Below are 22,825 nucleotides of genomic sequence, written 5' to 3'. Positions count from 1 at the left end.
ACGGGGCGGGGCTGGAGGCAGGGCCGAGAGCAGGAGGGACGCGGGTTTGAGCCTAAGGAAGGCCCGGCTTTTGGGGTAGGGGCGGGGCGGTGCTGGAAGAAAATTAACTAGTCTATGGGGCGGGATTTGGGGAGGGGGCGGGGTTCAGTGCAGGGGGCGGGGTTCAGTGCAGGGGGCGGGGCCGTATGTAAAGCAAGTCCTACCAAGGAGAACAGAGACTTAACCCCGGCAAATAGTGGGGCTAAACTGAAGAGTGGGCCTCAGAAAATAAAGGGCGGAGTTTTGAATTGGCCTGGAAGGTAGAGCTGGGTGGACAAGCGAGAAAAAACAAACCTGGGAAAAGTAATCTAGGCTTCAAGGGAAGGGGCGGGGCTTTGGAAAGGTGAAGGGACGGGACTGGACAGAAAGGGAAGGTGTGGATCTGACAGAAGGGGCCGGATTTGGGAAGGTGCAGAAGGCTGTTGGAGTGTGAAAGGGCATGTCTACTGTAAAATGGGATTCAGATGCCTGATATCCTGTAGTTTGGCGGGAAAATATATCGTTGCTACGGTTTGCCATTTGGAAGATGGTCTCAAAACAGACAGCTGGTTTTAATGTGGCTAGACCACTTCGTAGCTCTGTGAACTAGGGCAAGTTTAATTCTTCCTACCTCAAACTCCTTATTTGTAAAACGGAGCTCGAAAGCTTTATGGTCAGTTCTTGGGGGTTTTGGAGAACCTGGGTACCAGGGAGAGTTCACTTGTTAAACATGCTTGTAGCTGAGCCTCTCCAGTTTTGCCATCAAAGAGAAGTGCGAAAGGGTCTTTCAAGGTTCTGTGGCAAAGCCCAAAGGACCTTGAAGCTTCCATTTTACCTTAATGCAACCTTGCATTCGACCCACTATAATGTACGTTTTTGTATACAGTGTCTTAAAAAAAAACCCAAATAACAAACCCCCCATCTTTATCTTAATAAAATCGACGCTCCAGTCTTGGCTGGTGTGGCTCAGTGGATTGAGCGCCTGCCTGAGAATCAAAGGGTCGCCAGTTCTATTCCTGTCAGGGTACATGCCTGGGCTGTGGTCCAGATCCCCAGCAGGGGGCGCGCGAGAGGCAACCACACATTGATGTTTCTCTTGCTCTTCCTCCCTTCCCCTCTCTAAAAATAATAAATAAAATCTTAAAAAATAATCAACACTCGAGGAAGAAGTTTTCTGGTTAAGATCTTGGAATCTGGAGTCAAACTGATGAGTTCTCTTCAATAAATGACTTACTCTCTGAGCTTCAGTTTCCTCATTTGTAAAATGGAGATAAAATACAGTGCCTACCTTACAGGATTGCTGTGAGGATTAAATAGATGATGCTTATAAATCGTCTAGCATAGTGTGTGTAATGAATACACAAAGAAAATACTAGTTGTTTTTATTATTCTCATTCAGACAAATCAAAATAAATGAGTGAGAGCAGAGTAATACAATCATCTTAAAGCCAGTAGCCTCTTTCGAGGTCAGGAGCCCTGTTGAGTGTGATGAAAGCTATGTATGGCCTCTCTCTTTTCTCAGAAAAAAACATACCCACAATTTTACTTGGCACTTCTGAAAGTGTTTGAAGAATGTCTGAAGAAATGATTGGATGAATGTTTAATAGGATTGGAATAAATCCTACCTGAAGCCATCCTCCCTCCTCTTGGTATACCAAGCCCTGGGTCCCCTAGTCTCCTTCCCAAGACCCAAGAGACAGAAGTGAAGTAATTATTACTATCAGCTTTATTATTGGCATGAAGGCAGGAGGTGGTGACAATGCCAGGCCCATCTGTGGGTGAGGGAGTGGAGGACTTGACACCCAGCACTGATCCTCCAAATTGGCCTCCCAATGAGTCACAGGGCTTTAGGTGCCTCTGGCTTTCAGCAGAAGCAGTGGATGGGTGGGTGGGCAGATTGCAGGCATTGGATAAGTAGGATCCTTAGGGCTGCTCTGGAGCTGGGGTTGGGCTGGGGTTGGCAGGTGGTGGAGGGCGAGGCTGGATGTCCCTCGTGCGCATATAGGACAGAAGCTGCTCTGGGATCTCTGCGAGCACATCCTTGGCTAGTCGGGCCATGCTCAACACTTGGTTCCCTGATCGGTCGACGTAGTCTCGGAATGGGACGAACTAGAACAGAAACAGATAATCAGGTGTGTGTGGTGGCTAGCAGAGAGAGGAGTGGGGAAGAGGGACAGTAGGGAGGCTTCCTCTTTGACCCCTAACATCTCTTTCTAAATATCCTCCTATCCTAGACAGCTTTCTGCTTTTGCTTTCTCTCTACCCATTTTTTTTCACCTTCTGTTTTCCCTCAGCCTGCTCCAGTTTGGCCTTGCACAGTCTACTGAAACTACTTTTGGTGCTGTTGTCAACAGCCTCATGCTCCCAAATCAGTCCAGTGAGTAGGGCTTGTCTGTCCTCATCTTGCTTCTCTTTCCATTACATTTGACCATATCTTCCTGGACTCATCCCGCTTTTGATGCACCGCTCTGCTGGAGTTTCTCCTCCCTTTGTGGATGAGCTTTCCCCCCAGACCTTCCTCTGAGGTCTATCTGATCACTAAACCGGGTCCTTTCTCTCAATTCTCTTCTGGGATGATTTTATACACTTCTACAGTTGCCTGCATCCCATCTTCATTCAGTTGCTTTAGATACCTTAAATCCAGTGTGTTCACAACTGAATTCTAACCCTTTCTGCCAAATCTGCCCTCCTTCAGCTTTCCCCTTCCCAGTGAATGGGACTATCACTCATCCAATTGCTTAGGCCAGAAAACTGAGAATCATCCTTGAAGCCCCCCACACGCTCCTTCACCATTTACTCAAATAGCTGTTGTAAAATTTTTCTTAAATAATATTTTGAACCTGCTTCTTCCCTCTATCCTCACTGCTTCTATTTCCATCTAGATCCATATCATCTTACCTCTACTACTTAACTTCTTCACTAATGGGTCTACCTCCCTTCTCTCTTGCCCTGCTACAGTCCACTCTCCATGAAGCAGAGATCTTCTTAAAATGCAAGTCTGACCATCTCACTCCCCTATGTAAAGTCATTCAAGAGCTTTCAATTTTTAAAGAACAAACCACTAAATCTTCACCATGATCAGCAAAGCCTTGGCTTCTTCTTTCTCTCAGTCATTGCGATCCCGCTACCCTGGCCTCTTGCCTTTTCCATGATTGGGCCAATTCTTCTGAGCCTCAGGGCCTTCTCACATGCTGCCCCTCTGTCTGTAATGCTTATACCTTGCTTTACGTTTCAGTTCAAATGTCATTTCTTCATGGGAGCCTTTCCTGACTACCCTTCCTAAGACAGGTCCCTGTTATAGGCTCTCAGTGGCATTTGCTGTTCCTCTGGAGCACTTACCACAATCTAATGAGATATTTAGCTGTGTGATTATTATTGGTTGCCTGCACTAGAGAGCAGGAGCCTTGGGGATCTCCTACACTATGGATCCACAGTGGCTACCCCAACCTGTTTCTCACACAGATTTTATTCAATGAAAGCAGGAAGGCTGAAAGAATGAGGGGGAGAAAGTTGGGTGATTACGAAGGCAGAAGGTAGAGCGGCTGCCAGCTTAGCCTCTCCTTCCCACCATGTCTTTCAGCTCCATGACTTTGTCTCCCAGGTCAGGTCTACCTGAACGATGTCCCGCTCAGCATAGCGTCCCCTAGAGGACACGCGCACGTCATCGCCATCCAACTCTTCCATTGCTGCAGAAAAGATACCTTCAACTGATTGGCCTCTCTCACACCAACCGATGCTGCCCCGCTCCCTCTTAGCTCCCCTTTAGAGTCATCCTGACAATACCTAATGGTGTATTAGAATCTTACAAATATTAGGCATTGTGATGGCATTATTATTATGCCTTCCCACATATTCCATCCTCCCAGGAATCCCAAGAGGGAAATATTCAGATCAACAGCCTCAGTTATGATGAGGAACCAGGTTCAGAAAAGGTCTGTGATGTGGCCAAGGTCCAACACAGGCATCCATCCTATCTTTTTTGGGAGGCAGCCTGGGTACTCAGACTCTCCCCTGTTTTCCCCAGTCCTTGGTCCCACTCATGGACAACCCCCATCCAACTCACCTTCAAACATGGCTGGTCCCACACCAACAATAATGATAGACATGGGCAGTGAAGAGGCCTGTGAGGAAAAGAGAGTGAATGGCTGGGGTGATTAGCCGTAATAAAAGAGGTGACTTTTGGGAGCAATTCTCTGTGTGTGTCTTACATTTCTGCACATCTTGCAAGCAGAAGCACTGATTTCCTTTGTTCCAGACTGTTTTTACAAGGACATCTGCATAACAAACAATCTTGAAAGATAGAGTGTCTTTCTTTAGAGCAAAGGGCAGTTTTATTTAATGTCCAGTATAATAAAATGTCTCACACTGGAACAAAGGGCAGGTATCCTTACTGCCCATTATAAAAGGTATGCGTTCCCGAAGCTCAGGGTTTCTGTCCCATAATGCAGCACACTGTGGGTACAGGTGTCATCTGGCCCTCTTCACATCATCTTGTGGGAATTGGGACTTAGAGAATAAGAGAAAATGCCAATACTTGAGCTACTGCTATTGCCGGGGATAACAAAGTCCTTTGTCTCTCCTCCATGAGTTCTGTGTCTTCTGCCAGCATCCATGAAATCGGCAGGCTAAGTTGTTAGCTTTCATCCCCTTCACAGTTATTATTTAATTAAATTACTTTTAAATTCTCAACCCCTTCACAGTTATTACAAGTGACCCCTCCCTGCCAAGCCCTCCCCCTCAGACTCACACTGACAATGGCCTCCTTGGTCTGTGTCATGTCAGAGATGACCCCGTCCGTGATGATGAGCAGAACATAGTACTGGGAACCATCAGAGATCTTGGCTGCAGCCCTGGGTGAGAGGCCAAGAAAACAATCTAGCTGAAAGCCCAGAGAGGCCAAGGGAAACACCCTACTCCTAAAGCTTCCACAGCCAGCATATATGTAGCAGGCAAGGATTGGGGCTTCTGAAGCTCATGCTCCTTCCCCAGACTGGCTACCTCCCTCTGCCTGCCATCCTTCCAGTAACATCTGTGGGACACTTATTATGGTAGGTTTTGTGTTAGGCACTGAAGGTACACCATGGCAAAACACAAATCTCCCCCAGCCCTCTCAATAGGAGGCAGACATTGATCCAAGAATCACTGAAATGGGTATAAAATTACACTTGTGATTAGTGCTGTGATGGAAAGGGACACTTGTGACAGTGTATGGTAGGGGATCCTGACATAGTCCAGGTCAGTGAAGGCTTATATAAGGAAACAATGTTTGAGGATGAAGGAGAAGCTGAGTGAAGGGGGGATCATTCCAGGCAGAAGGAACAGCGTAGACAAAGGTCCTGTGATGGGACTGAAGGAAGCGCACCCTATCTGGAGCCCAGGAAGTGAGAGAAGCAGAGTGGACCATGTGGCTGAGGTAGGGCAGGAGCCAGACCGCACAGGGCTTTGTACTTCCTAAAAAGACTTTGGTATTTATGCCAGAGCATGACCAAGGCTGAAGGCCTCCTTTCTTCACTCTTCTCACCTATTTTGTCTCTCTCCCTCCTCCCCTCTGCTGCCTGTATCCCATTTCCTGGGCAGGTGGGTTCTCAGCCAGTCTGACTGCTGCTCCCAGTACTCCTTTTCCTTCTCTTACCATCAATCTTTGTGTCTAACACTTTTCCGTCTCAAAAGGACTTCAGAAGTGACTGAGTCCAGTCCCCTTATTTTACACATACGAAACACAAGGCCTTGAGAGAACACAAAGGCCATGACAGACCCAGGTCTCTTGTCAGCCGTGTGAGGGTTGGAAAGGTGAAACTATATTATCCAGTAAAGTAGTTCCTAGCTACATGTGGCTATTGAAATTGAAATGAATTAAGTTAAATAGAGTTAAACATTTAGTTCCTTGTTCACCCCAGCTCAAGGGATCAAGTGCTCAATGTCCACAGGTAGCTGGTGGCTACCATATTGGACATCACAGATATAGAACATTTCCTTCAGTGCAGGAAGTTCTATTGGACTGTGCTGATATTTAAGAAGGCTATCTAAAAGAATCAGAGAAAAGCATGGTGGAGAATTCAAATAGCTGCGGCTCAGTTTGCCCAGTGCCTAGGGTGGGATTGGGTTATAATCTTCCTTAGCAGCCTCTGCTCTTTTTCTGAATGCTGGCCACAGCCATCCCAAGGCCTGGACTAGTACTGATTCCTGTCACTCATTCGTTTTACAAGTATCATCGTACACCCCCTATGTGTCAGGCACCAAGCTTGGTGCTGAGCACGCAACACAGAATAGGATATTGTCCTGGGGGAGATGGATGCTTACACCTTTAAGATTCATTGAGGTTAGGGCTTTGAGGGCATGACATTGAATGTAAGACCTGAAAATGAAGATGCCATACAAATTAGCCAGGTGAAGGTATTGTTGTTGGGGTAGGGGACGGACAGGAAGCTAAAGGGAAGGTGTTCCAGATAGAGGGTTTGCATGTGCAAACCAAGATTTCAGGTGGCACATGTACGACTGCAGAAGAGGGATGAGGCTGGCGCAGTCGGTGAGGGCCAGAGAAGGGTTTGGGGACATGGGAGGTACATCTTTGGCTTCCTGTAGATAGCTGGCATTACCAAAGCCATTTAGACCCTTGAGATGGGTGACTTTCGAGGGGAGACCAGTCTGTGCCCCACTTGGCTACTGGGTGGGAAAAAGAGTCATTTGTGATCATCAGAATCACAGCTGCACACTCAACATACACAATCTAATTTAATCCTTACCACCATCTAAGGAGCAGGCACATTTTAATTCCTATTTTTAAAATGAGAAAACTGAAGTTCAGAGATATTAAGCCATGGTCCAAGCCCATGCTTCACCAGCTGAGACTAAAGCCTGAGCTCTTGGTGCCTTCTCTCCATTCCTAACCTGCTCTTTGAATACTCCTCCATTCCATATACACAGCACATTCCGATCCTAGTATACCGTTCACTCTTTCCCGAGCTTGCCCCTTCATGCCTCTGTGCTCTCCACACGCGGTTCCTTCTGCCAGGCCTAGTCTACTCCCTTCTCTAGACCCAGCATGGCAGTCTCCTCCATGAGTAGGATGCCTTGGACTTCTCAGACTAGGTTACACCCTCCCCTCCTCTCCCTCTGCCTTCTAGGATACCGCCCACTGAGATAGGTTGTCTGCCCTTCCAAATGGGTTCTCACACCCCTGAAGGTACTACCTTGTGTGTCTATGGGGACCCAAGGCAATAGAACACTTGGAGCACCCATTCTACTCTATGATCTTGTGGATAAAGCTGGATGACTCTAAGTGTACTTAAAACACTTTGTTTTCTAAATTAAAGCAAACTTGGACACTGTAAAAACAATGTAAAATTTGTGTTCATTTTTAAGAAAAAATGGGGACTTCAAAGACATTTTCAGCCTGGCTGCTTTCAGCTGTGCCCCCAGGGCCCCCGGGGGAAGCAGTCACTTGCCTTTGCTGACAGGTGACTTGCTGGAAAAGTCTGGGAAGCTCTTGCCTACAGAAGGTAATGATTTATTTATATTTCTGTCTCTTGCACCAAGGCGGGAGCTCCCAAGGGCAGAGACTGGATCTGATTCATCTGTGAGTCTCCAGTTCCCCAGCAGAGAACTGAGCACCCAGCAGATGGCCTTTGAATAGTAATGACTATAATAATAGTAACAGTAATAGCTAACAATCCGATGATACGGATATTATTATCAGCATTTTACAACTGAGGAAGCAGGCACAGGGAGGTTAAGAGTCTTGCCCAAAGTCTTACAGCTAGTGAGTGGCAGAGCAGGTGTATCAGCCAGTCTGATTCCACATCCCACATTCGTGTTACATTGCCCCTCTCCTTAATGTTTAGTAAATCAATGAGTGAATGAATCCGTGAACTTGTCCAAGATAATACTTGAGAAGTCTGTTTAAAAACAACTAAAGAATATGTTCAGGCTCCACTATTAAGTGAAAAAAATCAGTAGTGAAATATGACATGTATTTTGACTGCAATTATCTATGCATAAGGAGAAGACAGTCAAGAACTACACGCATGTATCCGTATTCCCCTGGGCAATAGTCTAGGTGATTCCTTGTTTCATGTCTCCATTCTTGAAATTTTCCGTAGCAATGTAATATGTGATGTTACTTTTATCATTAAAGAAACTATTATCCTTATTGTGGATTAGAAAATAAACAAATCTTTATTAGGGAAAAAGGAAGTCTATGGACATATAAATCTCCCTGAAATCCTTCTACTTTTATTCTTTTTTGTTTGTTTGTTTCATCTTTTTACTTTTAAGCTTTCTGAGGTACTTTGTTTTAGTTGGGGTTCTTCTATTCAGCAGTTCAATTTATTTATTTTTAAAATTTAATCAGAGAGTCTTTTTCTTTTAGTAGGTGAGCTTATCGAGTTTATGTTTATTGATACATGCTTGGTTTTAGGTCAGTCATCTTATTTTACTTGCATTTAAAAAATAATTTGATATGTGATCTGGGATTTCCTTACTTTGTATATTTTTATTCTGAAAATTTGGAGTTACATATATATATTTCAAATTATAAGAGAAAGTGTACTTAGAAAGCTACGGAGGTAGTAGAAGTGAGCCAGCTGGGCTGCGTGGACTCAGGAAACAATTTACAGAAGCAAAAGAAGGGCCCTTGGAGCTCAGAAGAGAGAAAGGCAAAGGTAGCATTCCTGGGGGGAGGGAAAGGTGGGGGAAAGGCACGGGCATGCTCCAGAGAGGGAGAGATGCTTTATATTTTTCAATCTACCATTTATTGAGCACTTACTGTACTAATAATCCTTACATTGTTATAAAATTTTAATCTCCCAACAACCCTATAAAGAAGGAGCTACTGTTTTCCATTATTACACCCATTTACAGGGATGAAATTGGGGCTCAGAGAGGCTAACTGCATAAGGTCACATGGCTAGTGGGTGGTGAGACCAGGATCACTCCCCGATCTAAAGCCAAATTTGTGACTTAACTGTAGTGCTACAGGCATTTGTCTTTTCCCCCAAACATGAGGCTTGAATCGTTGCTCCCAGGGAGTGGGGGTGAGGTAGTTTGTTGGTACCCTCTCTGCCTCAGAATAAGGCATTTTATAACCCCTTTATTCCAAAGCCTGGCTAACACAAACTTTTACCCTCTCCCCAAAGCACAAGTTCACTAGGAGTGGTCCTAACTATCCTTGGGAGGTCAGTCCCATCTCTGGGTCCTCTCATTCTTCTCCAACCCCATCCGGTTCCCTTACCTGGCCACCTGGTTGATGACAGGAGCGAAATAGGTGGGCCCATAGAGCTGCACTGTGCGCAGGCTCTGGAAGTAGCTCTCCAACACGCCCTCAATGCCCGCACAGTTGGGGTCCTCATCATTGTTGTTCTGTCAGGGAAGATGCCCTGCTGGGCCGAGCCCATGCCGGGGATGCCCAGTAGTGCTCTGATCCCAGCTCACTCCTTCCTTTCTCCATCACTCTCTTTCATGCTCCCCTCCAAACTCCAGCCCTGCTACCCTCCCTGCTCTTCTACCCTATCATAGCTTTCTGCCCCTCTGCAGATCCATGACCCTTAGAAGAAATGTAAGTAAAAGATATTTGTCAACTTGGCTGGGCCAGATGCCAGGGCATGGAGTGTAGGCCCTGGCCCATACCATACCAGGGGGAACTGGTGGGAGATCCGTCCCTCTGGGGGCAGCTTGGCCCCAAAGCCGTAGGCTGGGAAGAGCTTGTCACTGTCATAGTCCTGGATGATTTCTCCCACTGCCTTGAGGGCCATGGCATAGGCGCTGAGCTGGTAGGGACTCATGTAGTGCAGGGAGGTGGGCTGCAGGGGATTCCCTGTAGGGACACAGGAGCCCCAGCCTCATGGCCACCTTGCTCATCCATCTGTTCATCTGCCTGTCTTTGTATGCATCCATCCACCTATGCATTCATCCACTCTTTACCCATGTACTCCCTCATTGTTTCACCCAATCATCCATACGTTCATTTATCCATCTGTCCACCCACCAATCCTTATATTGATCCATTGATTTATCTACCTATCTACACATTCACCCATCTGCTGGCATAAATCCCTCTATTAGTTTACCTATCCACCTCTATCCATCTGCCTTTCTATTCTCTTATCCATCCATCCATCCATCCATCCATTCATCCATACATTCACTTGTCCACTTGCCATTCCTCTTCCATCCATCCATATAGCCAAATTCTTCTCTCCACCCACCCATTCATCCCTACCCATTCCACTCATTCACTTGCCTGTCTATCCTGATATGGATCCATCCACCTGTCCACTCATTCATTCCTCATCTACTTACCCTTTTTGCCCCCAATTTAAGCATCTTTCCATTTATCCACCCACATACTCATCCATGCATCCTATCATCTTCACTCTCCAACCCATCTACCTGCTCTGTTCATCTATCTACCTACCCAATCATCACTCACCACCCATTTATCTATCCATCTCTCCTTAAACCCCTATTCTCACCCATTCATCTACTTCTTGAGCTATGCATCCATTTAACTTTCTTGATCTACTTACCCACCTATTTTTCTGTACCCTCTGCCCACCCTTACATCCAATAATCTCCCCCCAATACTCCTGCCCCAGTACCAGCTGGCTGAGCTTTGCTTTAAGTCTGGGCTTCCTGGTAGGTGAACTCTTATTCCTAGCTTGGAATCCAGGCCAGTGCTAAGGTCTTCCTCCACATCCCATTCCCCAAACATGCCTCACCGTTAGAAGCTGTGAAGTCAATGGCTACCGTGAAGTTCAGCTGGGTCCTGTCAGGAAAGTAGATGGATTGAGAAGTAAGGGACTAATAATCATGATACCAGTATTCCTCAAACGCTAGTGTGCATATGAATCACCTGGGGATCATGTTAAATTGTAGATTCTGATCTAGATTGTCTGGGTGGAACCTGAGTTTCTACGTTTCTAACAAACTCCCAGGTGATGCAGATGCTGATGGTCCATGGAGCACACTTTGGGTAGCAGAATTAAATGCCTACTGTGTGACAAGTAAATTACATGGAATTTAACATGACCCTCAATATATTCCTAAAGTAGTAATTAACATCTCCATGTTACATAGGAGAAAAGTGAGGATGAGAGAAGCGAAGTACGTTTCCCAGGACTGCCTGCCTCCACTGAACCAAGCAGAATAATTCTATAGTCTGCCCCTCTTGCCTGGGCATAAGTTTCATATGGGTCCCAGTCAGTATGGGTACCTTGGAAGACCACTAGGCCATAATCTTAGGACTGGCTCCAAACCAGCAGCCACTGCTGCTCACCCACCCATGGCCTCACTACGGCCATGACTTCAGGGGCTGGAAGCTATGGATGAAGCCTCAGAATGAGAACTAAAATTGGCAACACTATGCATTTTACAGAGCTCTTTATGTTTTCCCAGTGTTTTAAAGTTTATCTTCACGATGTCATCGGACCCTGAACATTCATAAATAAGAAATAAGGCTCAGAACTGGCAGGAACTCATTGTTTTAGCCCAGAGCTTGGCCTGTGACTCACCCTCCTTTGATATAATCAACGAAAGTGAATTCCGAGTCCACAGAGAAGGAAAGCAGTGTCACCTGTGGGACAGAAGAGGCAGCCCTGCTAATCTGGAAGGGGCCGTGGGGTGGCAGCAGGGACAGAGACACATGATGCCACCCCTGCTCCACCCTGTCCCACCTTGTCCAGTTTTGAAAAGGGCAAAAAAGGGAAGCTGTTAGGAACATATTTGGATTCCCAAAAGTATATTAAATTGGGAAATACACCTTAGGTTTCAAAAAAGAATTCTGCAAAAGAGTGAAGATCAAAAAATTTCCACAGTTGAGAAAAAAGAGAGAAAAACATAATGGTGCCACTTCGTGCCCAACATTACTAATCCAAGTAATCTGTGCCCACAGCCTTCCAGCACCCCAGCTTTGTTGTGCTATGTCAACGCAGACAGAAACAGAAGGATCCAGCGAGGGTCAGAGCTCCAGGGAGCACTCACAGTTCCCGAGTTGACGTATTTCTTCTTCTTACATTTCTTCCGAGGGTTAAGTACCTATGGTGATGGTGGGAAACAGAGGAAGAGAACTACAGATTAAGCACTCTGGGATGGAAGGAGGACCTGGGCAACCTGGGTGGGGCTGGAGCTCTCACCTCATACACTGTAAACTGGTTCTGGGCCTTGCTCAGCTCCCGGTAGCTGGTGGTGAACTCACCAATGAAGTCATGGCTGCAATGAGGCCAGGGGTGGGTGAGAAGTAGCTGCTGTTGGCTTGGAGCCAGCCCTAAAACCAGCCTTTTATTCTCACTATCCCCTGCCTCTACTTGGGCTGCAGGGCATTGGGGCTGGGGCCAGAAGAGCGGCCAAGCTAAGGGGGAGAGAAGGGAAGAGACAATGTGCCAGAGAGACAACTGAGGGGATCAGTTGTACCCAAGGCCCTGGCATCTATCATCACCCTTCCTGGTTCCCAAAGCCACTTGGGGTTTCCTAGTGGATGCACTAATTCTTATAGGGAACTGTTTGGGTTAAGTACAGAGGGCAGTTCTACCTGCCATCCCGGTCCCAGTCGTACACATCAATCTTCACTGTTCTGAAGTGCAAAAGATAAAGATGGGCTGGGCGTGAGTGATAAATCTTAGAGACACGCTTACCCCTTAACCATACACAAGTTATCTTCCCATCCACCCATCAGTCCTTCCTTCAACATTCCTCCCTTTTGTCCATCCGTCCTATCCATCCATCCATCAGTCCACGCACAGTTCCTGACTATCTACTGCCGCTGCCACTACTAGTATTACTATTACTGCTATTTGTACTGCCGTTGCCATTCTTTCCCACTTACTGAGTCTTACTATATTCCAAGCATTGTTCTCAGAACTTTTCCAAATTGTCTCATTTAATTTATCAACCACCTTATAAAGTAAGTACTATTATTTTTACTTTTTGTTTAATGAAACTGAGGTAGAAAAATCAGTAACTTGACTAAGGATCATAAGTGAGCTGAGATTTAAACTCGGACATTCTGGTTCCGAAGACTTGTTCTTGTTCTGAACTACTATGCCTAAGTCATCCCCATATGTCCGCCTCTGTGTGTGGCAATCTGCTCAACCCTCTCTCTAGCCACCCAATTACCTGCACATTGCCAATCCAATTACATATTAATTCCTGTCTTTGTCCATCCATCTAACTATACATCTAGCCATTCACTGACTTACTGATGCATGCAGACATCTGTCTTCTGTCCATTCATCTATCTAACAAAACACCCACTCATCTGATATCTGTCCATCTGATAGTCCATTCATCTATATAACCAACCATTTATGTGTCCATCCATTCTTCCATCCACCCACCTGTCTTCACACTGCCCATTTATTAGTTCATATGGTCAGTCTATCCATCTACTTATCCATCCATTCATCTGTCCATCCATCAATCTACCTGTCACTCCACTTATTTATTCTCCTGCTTTTCCAATCATCCCTCTGCTTCTCTAGTCTCCACCAATCTCTCATATAGCTATCCAACAATTCACCCATTTACTCACCCATCCATTAATCCATCCATCATCTGTCTATTCGCTAATCAAGCCATCAGTCCCCTTACCCACCCATCCATCTCTCTCTCCTTCTACCTACCCATCAATCCTCTTATAATACCCACCAATATACCCATCCATCCAGTCACCAGTTTATCCATCCATCTGACAATCCATCCATGTATCTGCTCATTCATTTGTTCATTTGCCCATCCATCCATCCATCCATCCATTCATCCATCCATCCTTCCATCCATCCACCCATCCATCCACCCACTTATCCATCCATGTGGCTATCTATCTGTTTCCCTATCCAATCATCTCCATGCCCAAAACTGTCTCACTGAGCAGGATGCTCAAACGCTATTATGACCCTTCTACCATGATTCTGGGGCCCCACTCTCATGCCTTTGTCTTCGTACTTCCTAGCTTATATTGAAGCAGACCTGTCATAGTCTCCATTGCACAGTGCACGCACAGGGATGCTGAAGGGCTGCCACACAGGGTTCAGTGTGTTTTTGACAACTTCTGTCTTGTGGCAGATGGTGAACCTGGAGAGGAGCAAGAGGATTATAATCTGCCTTTGGGTAGGACTGAGCCCAGAGAGATGGCCCAATATTCTTAGAGATTCCTGGGATTCTCCCACTTGTTAAGCACATACTGTGTGCTGCCTCAAGTGAATTCTGGACTCAGGTCCTAGTGGAGTCTAAGATGCCCAGCCTAAGAGCCTTAATGAGCTATGGTCACAGCAGGGGAGGTGGGGCCCCTGGAGGGTGTAGTGACTCACGTGCCATCCTCATTGCTCCTGTAGAACACAAGGAAGGGGTCTGATTTCCCAAAGAAGTCCTTCTTGTCTAGCTTGTTTGCACACAGCTGCATGGTAGCAATGTCCTAGGGATGAAGTTGGACTATTAGCCTCAAATTTCTGACAGCCTCAGACAGCCCACTAAAGGGAGTTTGGAGAGAGAAGCAAGCCTCCTTGGTCTAGCATGTGGCCCTTACTAACCCGACAATTGCTAAGCTCCTCTGCAGTCAGCAATATGGTCCCACACTTCTTGCCTGGTACACCCCTGGAAGTAGAAAAAGCCTCTTTGTGAGGGGGGAAGAGTAGGCAACAAGGATTGGGGTGGCCAATTTGGGATGTGGGGGGTGGGCCAAGGGATTCAATTTGCCATTTACTGCCAGTCCCCTGAGTGTGTTGCCTTCTGTCCTGAGTGGCTCCTAGTGAGGAAGGAACAGACTTTGACTGGGGAGGGTTCTATAGTCTGGAAGGATGGGATTACTATAGTCTAGGCAAACATCTCAATAGTAGCATGGGAAAGACATAGGATTTAGAGTCTTGGACAAGTTATTTCCCCTTTCTTTGGGGTCCTAGTTTTTTCTTCTATGAGATGGGAATCATACCCACTATTAGGGCTGTAATGAGATCTGAATGAGTGCATAGAAAGAAAAACATTATAGATATGAAGGTGGTTATATTTCTCAAAGCAGATCCTGGTATCTACTATATGCCAGACACTGAACTAGGTATGAATTAGTCAGCTGGCACTGTCCAGCTCTGCTAGACTCTGGCCTCAGGCAGCTTCCAGGAGGAGATGGGATGTCAAAGCCAACAGGAATGTAGCGTATAATGTAGCAGTCCTGAATGAGATAAAGGGATTTCTATCCAGACCTAGGGCACAGGGCTGGTTTGTTAGGTCAAAGATGCTGTGCTTTCAAGAGACTGTAAAGAGTGAAATAAAAAGACAGGGGCAGCCTTAATCTCTCCTGACCCATGTGCATGAAGGACATCCATCCTCAACTTGCCTTGGGTCTCCAAGCAGTCAGGGGCCTTGTTGATATGGACCTGTGAACACTGACCCTCAAAAGAATCCCAAGTATGGGAGAGAGAAAGCTAGGTCAGGAGTGTTCCAGGCTCAAGTTCTGGCTCCAACTTGCTATGTGATTTTCTCCTTTAAAATGAGAATGCTGAACCATTTCTTTGGCTTCTTTGATCTCTGGCTTTTTGTGCTTTAAAAAGATAAGTGTGATGAGTACAGGGATTCTTCACCTGCACATCCAGGATGGAGTCATGGATCCTACTGCCTTCTTGCTGTTTTTCGCCTCTTTGATGTTCTCCCTCACCTCCTCACCCAATGTAAATTCCGGTGGATGGTTGTAATAATCCCCACCCTTTTCTCTTGCCCTCTCTCACTCTGATATACTTATTTGGCAGAACAGCAGCCATAGTTAAATCCAATTCTCTTCCTAACCTGTACTACACCTATGCAACTGAATACAGCCAGAGGGAAAAACACAATCATGCTAACTGGTTTCATTTTAAATGCATTGCCACAGACCTCACGAGGGTTCTTAATCATACTATACACCCCAAGATCCTTTACTCTTCGGTTCTGATAGATGGCAGTTTCACTCTTCCACTCTCCTCAAACCTGAAGCATCTCCTCCCCCATCCTCCCTCTCAGCCAGTGACTCTTTCCTACTTCACTGACAAAACTGAAGCAACCAGAAGAGAATGTCCACAGACCTACCAACACACCTCCCCTGGCTCCAGTATCTTCACCCACACCACTGTCTTCCTACAGTTGCTATAAATGACTATCCATGTGCCTAATTTATCCCTCCCCTGTGCGCTAAATTCCACATCCTCTTGCCTACGCAAGGCCGCCACTCCAGCAATCCCCCCTCATTTCGTTATGTCAATTTTTCAGTTAACATACAAGTGTGTGTAATTTTTCTCATGGTAAAATATTACAAACTATTTTTGACCTCACTTTCCTTTCTAGCCACCCCTCCTGTTCACTTCTACTCTTTGCAGAAACTCCCATTGAAAGATTCCTTGACTCCCATTCCTCTCTTCATTCTTTCCTTAATCTCTCCAACTGTCACCTCTCCCTCTCCTTCAAAACTCTGTTTGTCAGAGTCACCAGTGACTTCCATCTCGCTAAATCCAATGGCCAATTTTGAATTCTCACCTTACCTGACCTGCAGAAGCATTTGACATTGTTAGTCACTCTCTCCTCCTTGATCCACGTCCTTCGCTTCGCTTCCAGGACAACACCACCTTCTCTTGGTTCTCCTCCTACTTCATTAACGCTTTATGTTAGTCTCCTTTTCTAGTCCCAACTCCTGAAGTCTCAGTCCTCGGTCCTCTTTCTCACTCCTCCCACCCTCGGTGAGCTCATCTAGCCTCTTGGCCTTAAAGAGCAGCTAAGACTCATGTATCTTATTGCCTATTTGACATGTCCACCCAGATATCTAATAAAACTTATGAAATTCAAAAAGTCAGACTGAACTCCTGATTGAATCATCCAAGAACTTACTCCTCCCTTACTTTTTGTGTTTTACCATCTCAGTTTATGGCAACTCCATTCTTTCTGTTGTTTAGGCAAAAGGCCTTGGTGTCATCCTTGATTTCTCTCTTCCTCTTACATCCATATTCAGTCTGTCAGGAATTGGTTGGCTCCGCCTTCAAGATATATCCAAAATCTGACAGCTTCTTTCCTCCTTTACTACAACCACCTGGGATTGCTATAATAGCCTTGCAGTTGCCTCCCTGCTTCTACCTTTATCTTCCCAAGATTTATTCTAAATCCAGCAGCCAGCGTCATACTTTGAAAGCACTGTCAGATAGTGTCGCTTCTCTGCTCAGAACCCTCCAGTGACTCCCAACTCAGAGTAGAAGCTAAAGTCCTGACCGTGGCTGTAAGGCCTTCACTGTTAACTCTTCAACCTCACTTCCTCCTTTCTTCCCCTCTGCTCCCTTTGCTCCAGCCACACTGGCCTCTTGATGCTCTTTGACCATATCAGGCTTTAGCACTGGCAGCTTCCTCTGCCTGGAACATTCCTGCTCCATATATCTTCATGGCTTTCTCCCTTACTTCCTTCAGGTCATTGCTCCAAAGTTACCTCACCAAGAGGCTTACTTAACCATTTTGTTGAATATTGCAACTCCCACCGACCCAGCATTTCCAATCCTCCTAATTCTGCTCTACTTAGCCTTTCCCCAATGGCACTTACTCTCTTCTAATATAATTATGTAACTAACTTATTTATTATGTCTATATTTTTGTAGGTCTCACCCCCCTTCTATGGTATAAGCTCCTTGAGGGCAGGAACCTCTGTTTTGTTCACCATTACAACCTAAGTTCTTTGAACAGTGGCTGACATAGAGGCTATGCCCATTAATATTTGCGGAATGGATAAATCCCTGGTGCCTAGCACAAGGTATGGCATATAAAACATGCTAATAAATATTTAGTGAGTAATGGAAATTCCAGAGGACTTGACTTAGTGAGTAGAAGCCTCCTGAAGGAGAAGGGTTTGGAAGTGGATTTTAAAGGTTGAAAGACTCAGAAAAGGAGTGAGGAGGGAGAAAAGACATGTCAAGCCTGAGACTGACTTTAGCCAAGTCCTTGAGATTGGAGTCTCCCCCAAGTGTGATGGGAACCACTGAAGGCTCCTTACCAGGGGGAATCCCAGCTTCTAGTACTACTGGATCAGCAGCGTCTTTGGGACGAAAATTTTGAGGCACCCACCCTTCCCCTTTCACCCCTTCCGGTTCAGCTCACGTGAGGAGTCGCTCTACTCGGCTGCCCTGGCCTCCAATCACCTCTCCCAGGGCCAGGAATGCTTGTCCCAGGAAATCCTGCAGCGGGATATGGAGTCAGCGAGGCCTGGAGGCAGAATCCCAACCCAGCCCTGGTGACCAGCCCAGCCCAGCAGCAACGACCACAGCCTTCCGAGGAGGCGGGACATCGCAAGAACCACCGCCCAACAGGTGCTTTAAAGGAGAGGGTGGGGGCGGGAGAGGGAGTCCCAGGCAAGCTCCCTTTTTTGGCCCTGCCATTAATTAAAGCTGCTCTCCAGGTTGCCACCCCGCCCCTCACCTCCACCCTTCCTACCCTGCCCAGCCGGGTTCAGTCTCACCTTCTGCAGGACCCAGCAGCGTCCGAGAAGGAAGAGGAGCAGTGAGTAAGGGGCACAGGTGGGAAACCAAGGCAGGAGCAGGAGAGGAGGGCCAGGAGGGTGGGTTCAAATCGAAGAAGGTGGAGTCAGGGTTGAGGGGTAGGAGGGTTCCAAAGAGGGTCATTTAATACTCTGAGTGACGCCTGTACGCCCAGCCCGCGAGGGGACGCTCGCTCACCGGTTTGGAAATGTTGGTTTTGGAGTCCACGTTGTACCTGGAAAGAGAGTGGAACCAGAACGGGGAACTCGTGGGAGAGTCCTGGTTAAAATTGTGGGTAGAGGGAGAGGCTTGGACTCGAATTACACTTGGGTATCCTTTGGGGCAGGAGTCAAGAGTCAGACTGTCAGGCCTGGGGTGAGGCAGAGTTGGGGCTTGCTGGGGGCGGGGCCCTGTTGGGGGCGGGCCCTAGATGGAGGTGGTGGTAAATTGCGGAGCAGAGTTATGGCCAGGATCAGGCCAGGGGTGTGAACTGGGTCGGATATAACCTAAGGGCAGGGCCAAACTAGACTTGGGGGCGGAGCTAAGGCTAGAGCGGATCCCTTCTGAGTGGGACCGAACTGGGGCTTGGAGAGAAACCAGCTGGGGAGGCCAGGCGGGGGCGTGGCCAGCCAGAATTTCAGGTGGATCCAGGTCGGGGGGCGTTCCAGGCCAGAATACTGGGCGGGGCTCACACATCAAAGCGCAGATTTTGCTTTTCTTCAAAGAAATAGTCAAGGACGAATTTGCGCACGAAGTCTGGGTTCAGCGTGTTGTCGATCACCTCTGTCCGTCCAAACTGGATGGGGAGGGTTTGGGTTCCCAGAGTCAGCGCTGGGCCTGCAAGGGGGGAAGTGATTCCCGGGGGCAGCTCTGGGCTGGAAGAGGACTCTCCGACTCACCTCCCGCCACTCCTGGCTGGCCCGGCTCTGCGTGTAAAGCACCACCACTGCAGGAGGGAGTGGGGGCGGGGAGGGAAGGACGTCAGGTCAGTCTGCACCCCCTCCCCGCTCCTCAGTCGCTGCCACACACCAAGTTCCTCCCTGCCCCTCCCCGGTGCCGCCTACTGGGGTCGGACTTGGAGAAGGTGTCGAGGTCCAGCAGGTTCCTAGAGAAAGCGACAGACAGACGGACAAAGGGTGGATTATTCTGAAGCCCACCGCCTCAGCTCTCCCCTGAGTTGGGCACCCGGGGGAGGCATGGGGCTCAGATTGCACCTTCCTTCATCATTACTACATCCAGATGCGTTGTTAGTACCCTGGACAGCACCTGATATCTCTGCCCAAGGACTGTACCCTGCGACTGGACGCTTCCGTGTCCACACTGTCTCTGGGGGCCCAGGAATGAGGGTTAGCCCCAGAACTTTGTCCTCCTGGGGCCCAGGTCCTACTGGAACCCTGCGACCCATCCCTTGAACCCGCAGGCTGAGCGAGCCCTCTTTTGCAGGTGGGGCTGCTCAAGGAAACCCCCTCCCCAAACCCGGAGTCTGCATCCGGGATTTTCCAGCCCCAGATGCTTCTTCCCCAGGGGTCTGGCCCTTGTTCGAGCCCCGGAGCCGGTTGGGTCTGGGGCAGTGCCCGAGCCCTCTCCAGTTGACCAGCTCACCGGCAAGACACGGTAATTTCAATCTTGGTGGCCGGGACGCTGCGCTCAGAGGCTCCGCTGAGAGACATGGCCGGTCGGGCGGCAGGAGCTGCGGAAAGCTAAGGGTAGCAGCAGCGGCGGGGCCAGCCCAGGTGCCGCCTCGGAAGCGGCTGCACTCCCTCCAGCCCGGTGTTCTCTCCCGCCTCTCAAGCCTTGACTGTGGCCGCCTGCGGCAGCGACTCCAGATGGCAACACAGCCCCGCCCAGCCCTGCGGGTGGCCCCCGCCCCATTAGAGCAGCCTCGGGTCCAGGAACCTTACCCAGACCTCAACTCCAACCCACACCTTGGGAGAATCCTTCCAGTGTTTCTCTAGGACAAAACCCGAGCCCCCTCAGGAGCTGTCCGCGGTGCTTACGGGTTGGGGGAGCCTGGTAAGCGACTGCGACCTTTCCTCTACCAGAGCACTCCATCTACAATCTGCTCCTCTCCCTCCCCACTCCCGCCCTTCCTAGGCCTCTGAATGAGAAGGGTTATACATTTGTTCTCCTTAGCTGTGTGACCTTGGGCAAGTTACTCAACATCTCTGTGGTTCAGTCTCTTCATTGGTAGAAAGGCAATTATATAGCATCTACGTGGGGTGTTGTAAAATTTTGAGATAATCCATGCAAAGGACTTGGCACAGAGGATTGTACACAGTAAGTTCTCAAATATTTGTTGGCATTATTTCCTCCCTGTGGGCATTCACACCAATGAACTCTTTTGCATTAAGAGTCAGAGTTCAGTAAATGGTGGCCATTAACAGCACTGTGCAAAGCCTTTGCCCAGGTCTTTGAGTCTTAAAGACTTCATGGTGTTAGAAATGCTGACACTATGTGAGGGTGCAACCCAACGTAGGTTATGCTGTAGATAGGTGATGGGCACACAGATCCACCCTCCCCACACCAAGTGCCTCCAAAGCCCCAGAAGCCAGTCCTTCCACCAGAGACAGGGTCTGCCGGTTGCCTGTACCAGAACTGAGCTGCCTCCAGAACTTGATAAAACTGAGCACACACCCCACCCTACTCCCAGCTCAATGAAGATCTCAGAGACCTCAAGTCTAAATTTCAGGCAGCCCTAAGAACCTGCATGGATAAACAGATTCCCTAGGTGACTAGGGCCTACGCAGGCCTGACAACTGTTTCCACCCCTTAACAGCCTGACTACGTGTCCTGATCTCACAGACTATAGCGACTCAGGAGTTGAGGTCCATCTCCTAAACCGCCTCTTCCAGCACCAGGAAGGTGAAGACCTTCCAAGTAACTTACAAAAAACAGCAATACAATGAGGACGCCAGAGAGCTGCTGTTTAGAAAGACTTTGATTTTATTTTGTTATGTGTCAAACTGCCTATTCTCAGTGCAGGTAACCCCCTCCTCCCCAGGATACAGGAATGGAAAAGGGGGTTCCTTTCATGAAATCTCGGCCTCCAGAAGGCCCAAGGGAAACCCCACAGTTCTGAGTTGGCAGGAATCCTAGCAAAGACTAGGGTGGGTGAGAGGCAGTGACAAGAGGCGTGATGGTCATCAGTCAGGAAGCTGGGGGTTGGAGAGCCCTGTCCTTGGCCCTGCTCAGCTGTGGGACTGCCATGTGCATGGTGGAGATGGGGGAGAGAGGAGACTTCCCCTGACGCCGAAGGACCCCTTGGCTGGGCATGGCTTTGATTCCACTCAGGGCTCAGGTGAGAGAGAGGCATAAAGCTGTTGTGGGCTGGCTGCTTCATAAGGCGCTGCTGCTGGTGCCCCGAAGCCCAACACCACGGACAAACTGCTCCAGCAGGCCGCCAATGGCACCAGAGGGACTGGGGGCTGCTGCCCGAAGCCCCACTGTGCTGCTGTATGCGGCCAAGAAAGCTGAGCGCACCTCTTGCAGCCGAGTCTCCCGTTCACTCAGGGCTGCAAGCCTGTGGAGAGGAAAGAACGAACGCGTTATCGTGGGGGCAGGATCCAACATCTTCCTCATGCTGCAATGCTTATCCTGCTTCACCAGCGCAAGACCGACGTCTGTCCTGTGGTCCCACTACCCTTATGGTTCAGGCCTCAAATATTTGACCCTGTTCCCCTCTTAAACCATTCCTCTCAGTTCTCAGGTTACTGATCCTACCCAGAAGCAGCACCTTTTACTGGGGCACTGGCCTAACTTTCTATGGGGAACAACCATCTCTGGATAATTTGAAGGGGCAGAACCAAGCAGGAGGGAGTTTGCTCCAACAGCTGTTGGCTTCCATTCCTTAGTAAGAACAAGCTGAGGTATAAGTCTTAACATCTAACTGTAGGGAGACTAACATCAGGCATCAGGCCTTGGCTGACCAAAGGTCTCAACTTTCTTGAGGCCAGGACCTGGAGCATCCTGACAGTAAGTTCTTGGCAGTGCCCCAGAGAGGCCAGGGTCCTCCCCGAAATTCCCCAAAGCTCTAGCCACACACCTTTAGTCACTGTGGTTCCAGGTAAACAGCTAGTAAAGTGCTGGCTTTTCCAGCGGTATTCTTCTAATGACATGTACCTTTCCTTCCCTGGCCACTACAGACACTGATCACAGATAGAGGACAGAAAGCCCCTCTTCTCTCCCTGCCTGGAACTGTAAGTCAAGAAGGGGAATACGTATGTGAAGACACAGGCTTATCAACATGTGAATTCCATATAAGGCTGTTTGACACCTTGAAGGGTCCTTTTTCTTAAAAAAAAAAAATATTTTTTTTTAGAGAAGGGAACTACGGGGGAAAGAGAGAG

General features: G+C 48.0%; 2 protein-coding genes across 9 annotated transcripts in view; both read right to left on the bottom strand.

The window, feature by feature from the left end:
- Positions 1–1,702: 1,702 nt before the first annotated feature.
- On the bottom strand, positions 1,703–20,247 carry CPNE9 (copine family member 9). Of its 4 annotated transcripts, XM_024556582.4 has the most exons (20): positions 20,082–20,247; positions 19,544–19,584; positions 19,379–19,425; positions 19,172–19,275; positions 18,678–18,714; positions 18,103–18,179; positions 14,538–14,601; positions 14,319–14,422; positions 13,978–14,082; positions 12,542–12,583; positions 12,147–12,222; positions 11,995–12,048; positions 11,526–11,587; positions 10,734–10,780; positions 9,648–9,829; positions 9,248–9,375; positions 4,766–4,868; positions 4,082–4,139; positions 3,631–3,704; positions 1,703–2,127 (listed from the first exon to the last, which is right to left on the bottom strand). In XM_024556582.4, exons 1-20 carry the CDS (start codon positions 20,147–20,149, stop codon positions 1,942–1,944), a joined length of 1,659 nt encoding a protein of 552 aa, XP_024412350.1. In that variant the 5' UTR covers positions 20,150–20,247; the 3' UTR covers positions 1,703–1,941. The 4 variants fall into 4 exon arrangements, with proteins under 4 accessions (XP_024412350.1, XP_053785429.1, XP_045048093.1 ...); XM_045192158.3 differs by lacking the exons at positions 14,538–14,601; positions 19,172–19,275; positions 19,379–19,425; positions 19,544–19,584; positions 20,082–20,247 and adding an exon at positions 18,804–18,875 and having other exon boundaries at positions 1,709–2,127; XM_053929454.2 differs by lacking the exons at positions 14,538–14,601; positions 18,678–18,714; positions 19,172–19,275; ... (1 more) ...; positions 19,544–19,584; positions 20,082–20,247 and adding an exon at positions 18,461–18,638 and having other exon boundaries at positions 1,705–2,127.
- A 1,153-nt stretch (positions 20,248–21,400) lies between these two features.
- The window catches only part of MTMR14 (myotubularin related protein 14), a 55,331-nt gene continuing 53,906 nt past the window's right edge, over positions 21,401–22,825 (bottom strand). For 3 of the 5 annotated variants that reach the window (XM_024556446.3, XM_024556447.3, XM_053929450.1), the window contains one exon: positions 21,401–21,999. In XM_024556446.3, the coding sequence (XP_024412214.2) occupies positions 21,816–21,999 (184 nt within the window). In that variant the 3' untranslated portion in view covers positions 21,401–21,815. The remainder of the gene's footprint in view (positions 22,000–22,825) is intronic. The other 2 variants (XM_024556448.3, XM_024556449.3) reach the window with 1 other exon arrangement.

This window comes from Desmodus rotundus, chromosome 8, assembly GCF_022682495.2.
Source record: "Desmodus rotundus isolate HL8 chromosome 8, HLdesRot8A.1, whole genome shotgun sequence".
NCBI lineage: Eukaryota > Metazoa > Chordata > Mammalia > Chiroptera > Phyllostomidae > Desmodus > Desmodus rotundus.
Note: the sequence above shows the minus strand (reverse complement) of the source record. Positions and strands in the feature narration are given on the sequence as shown.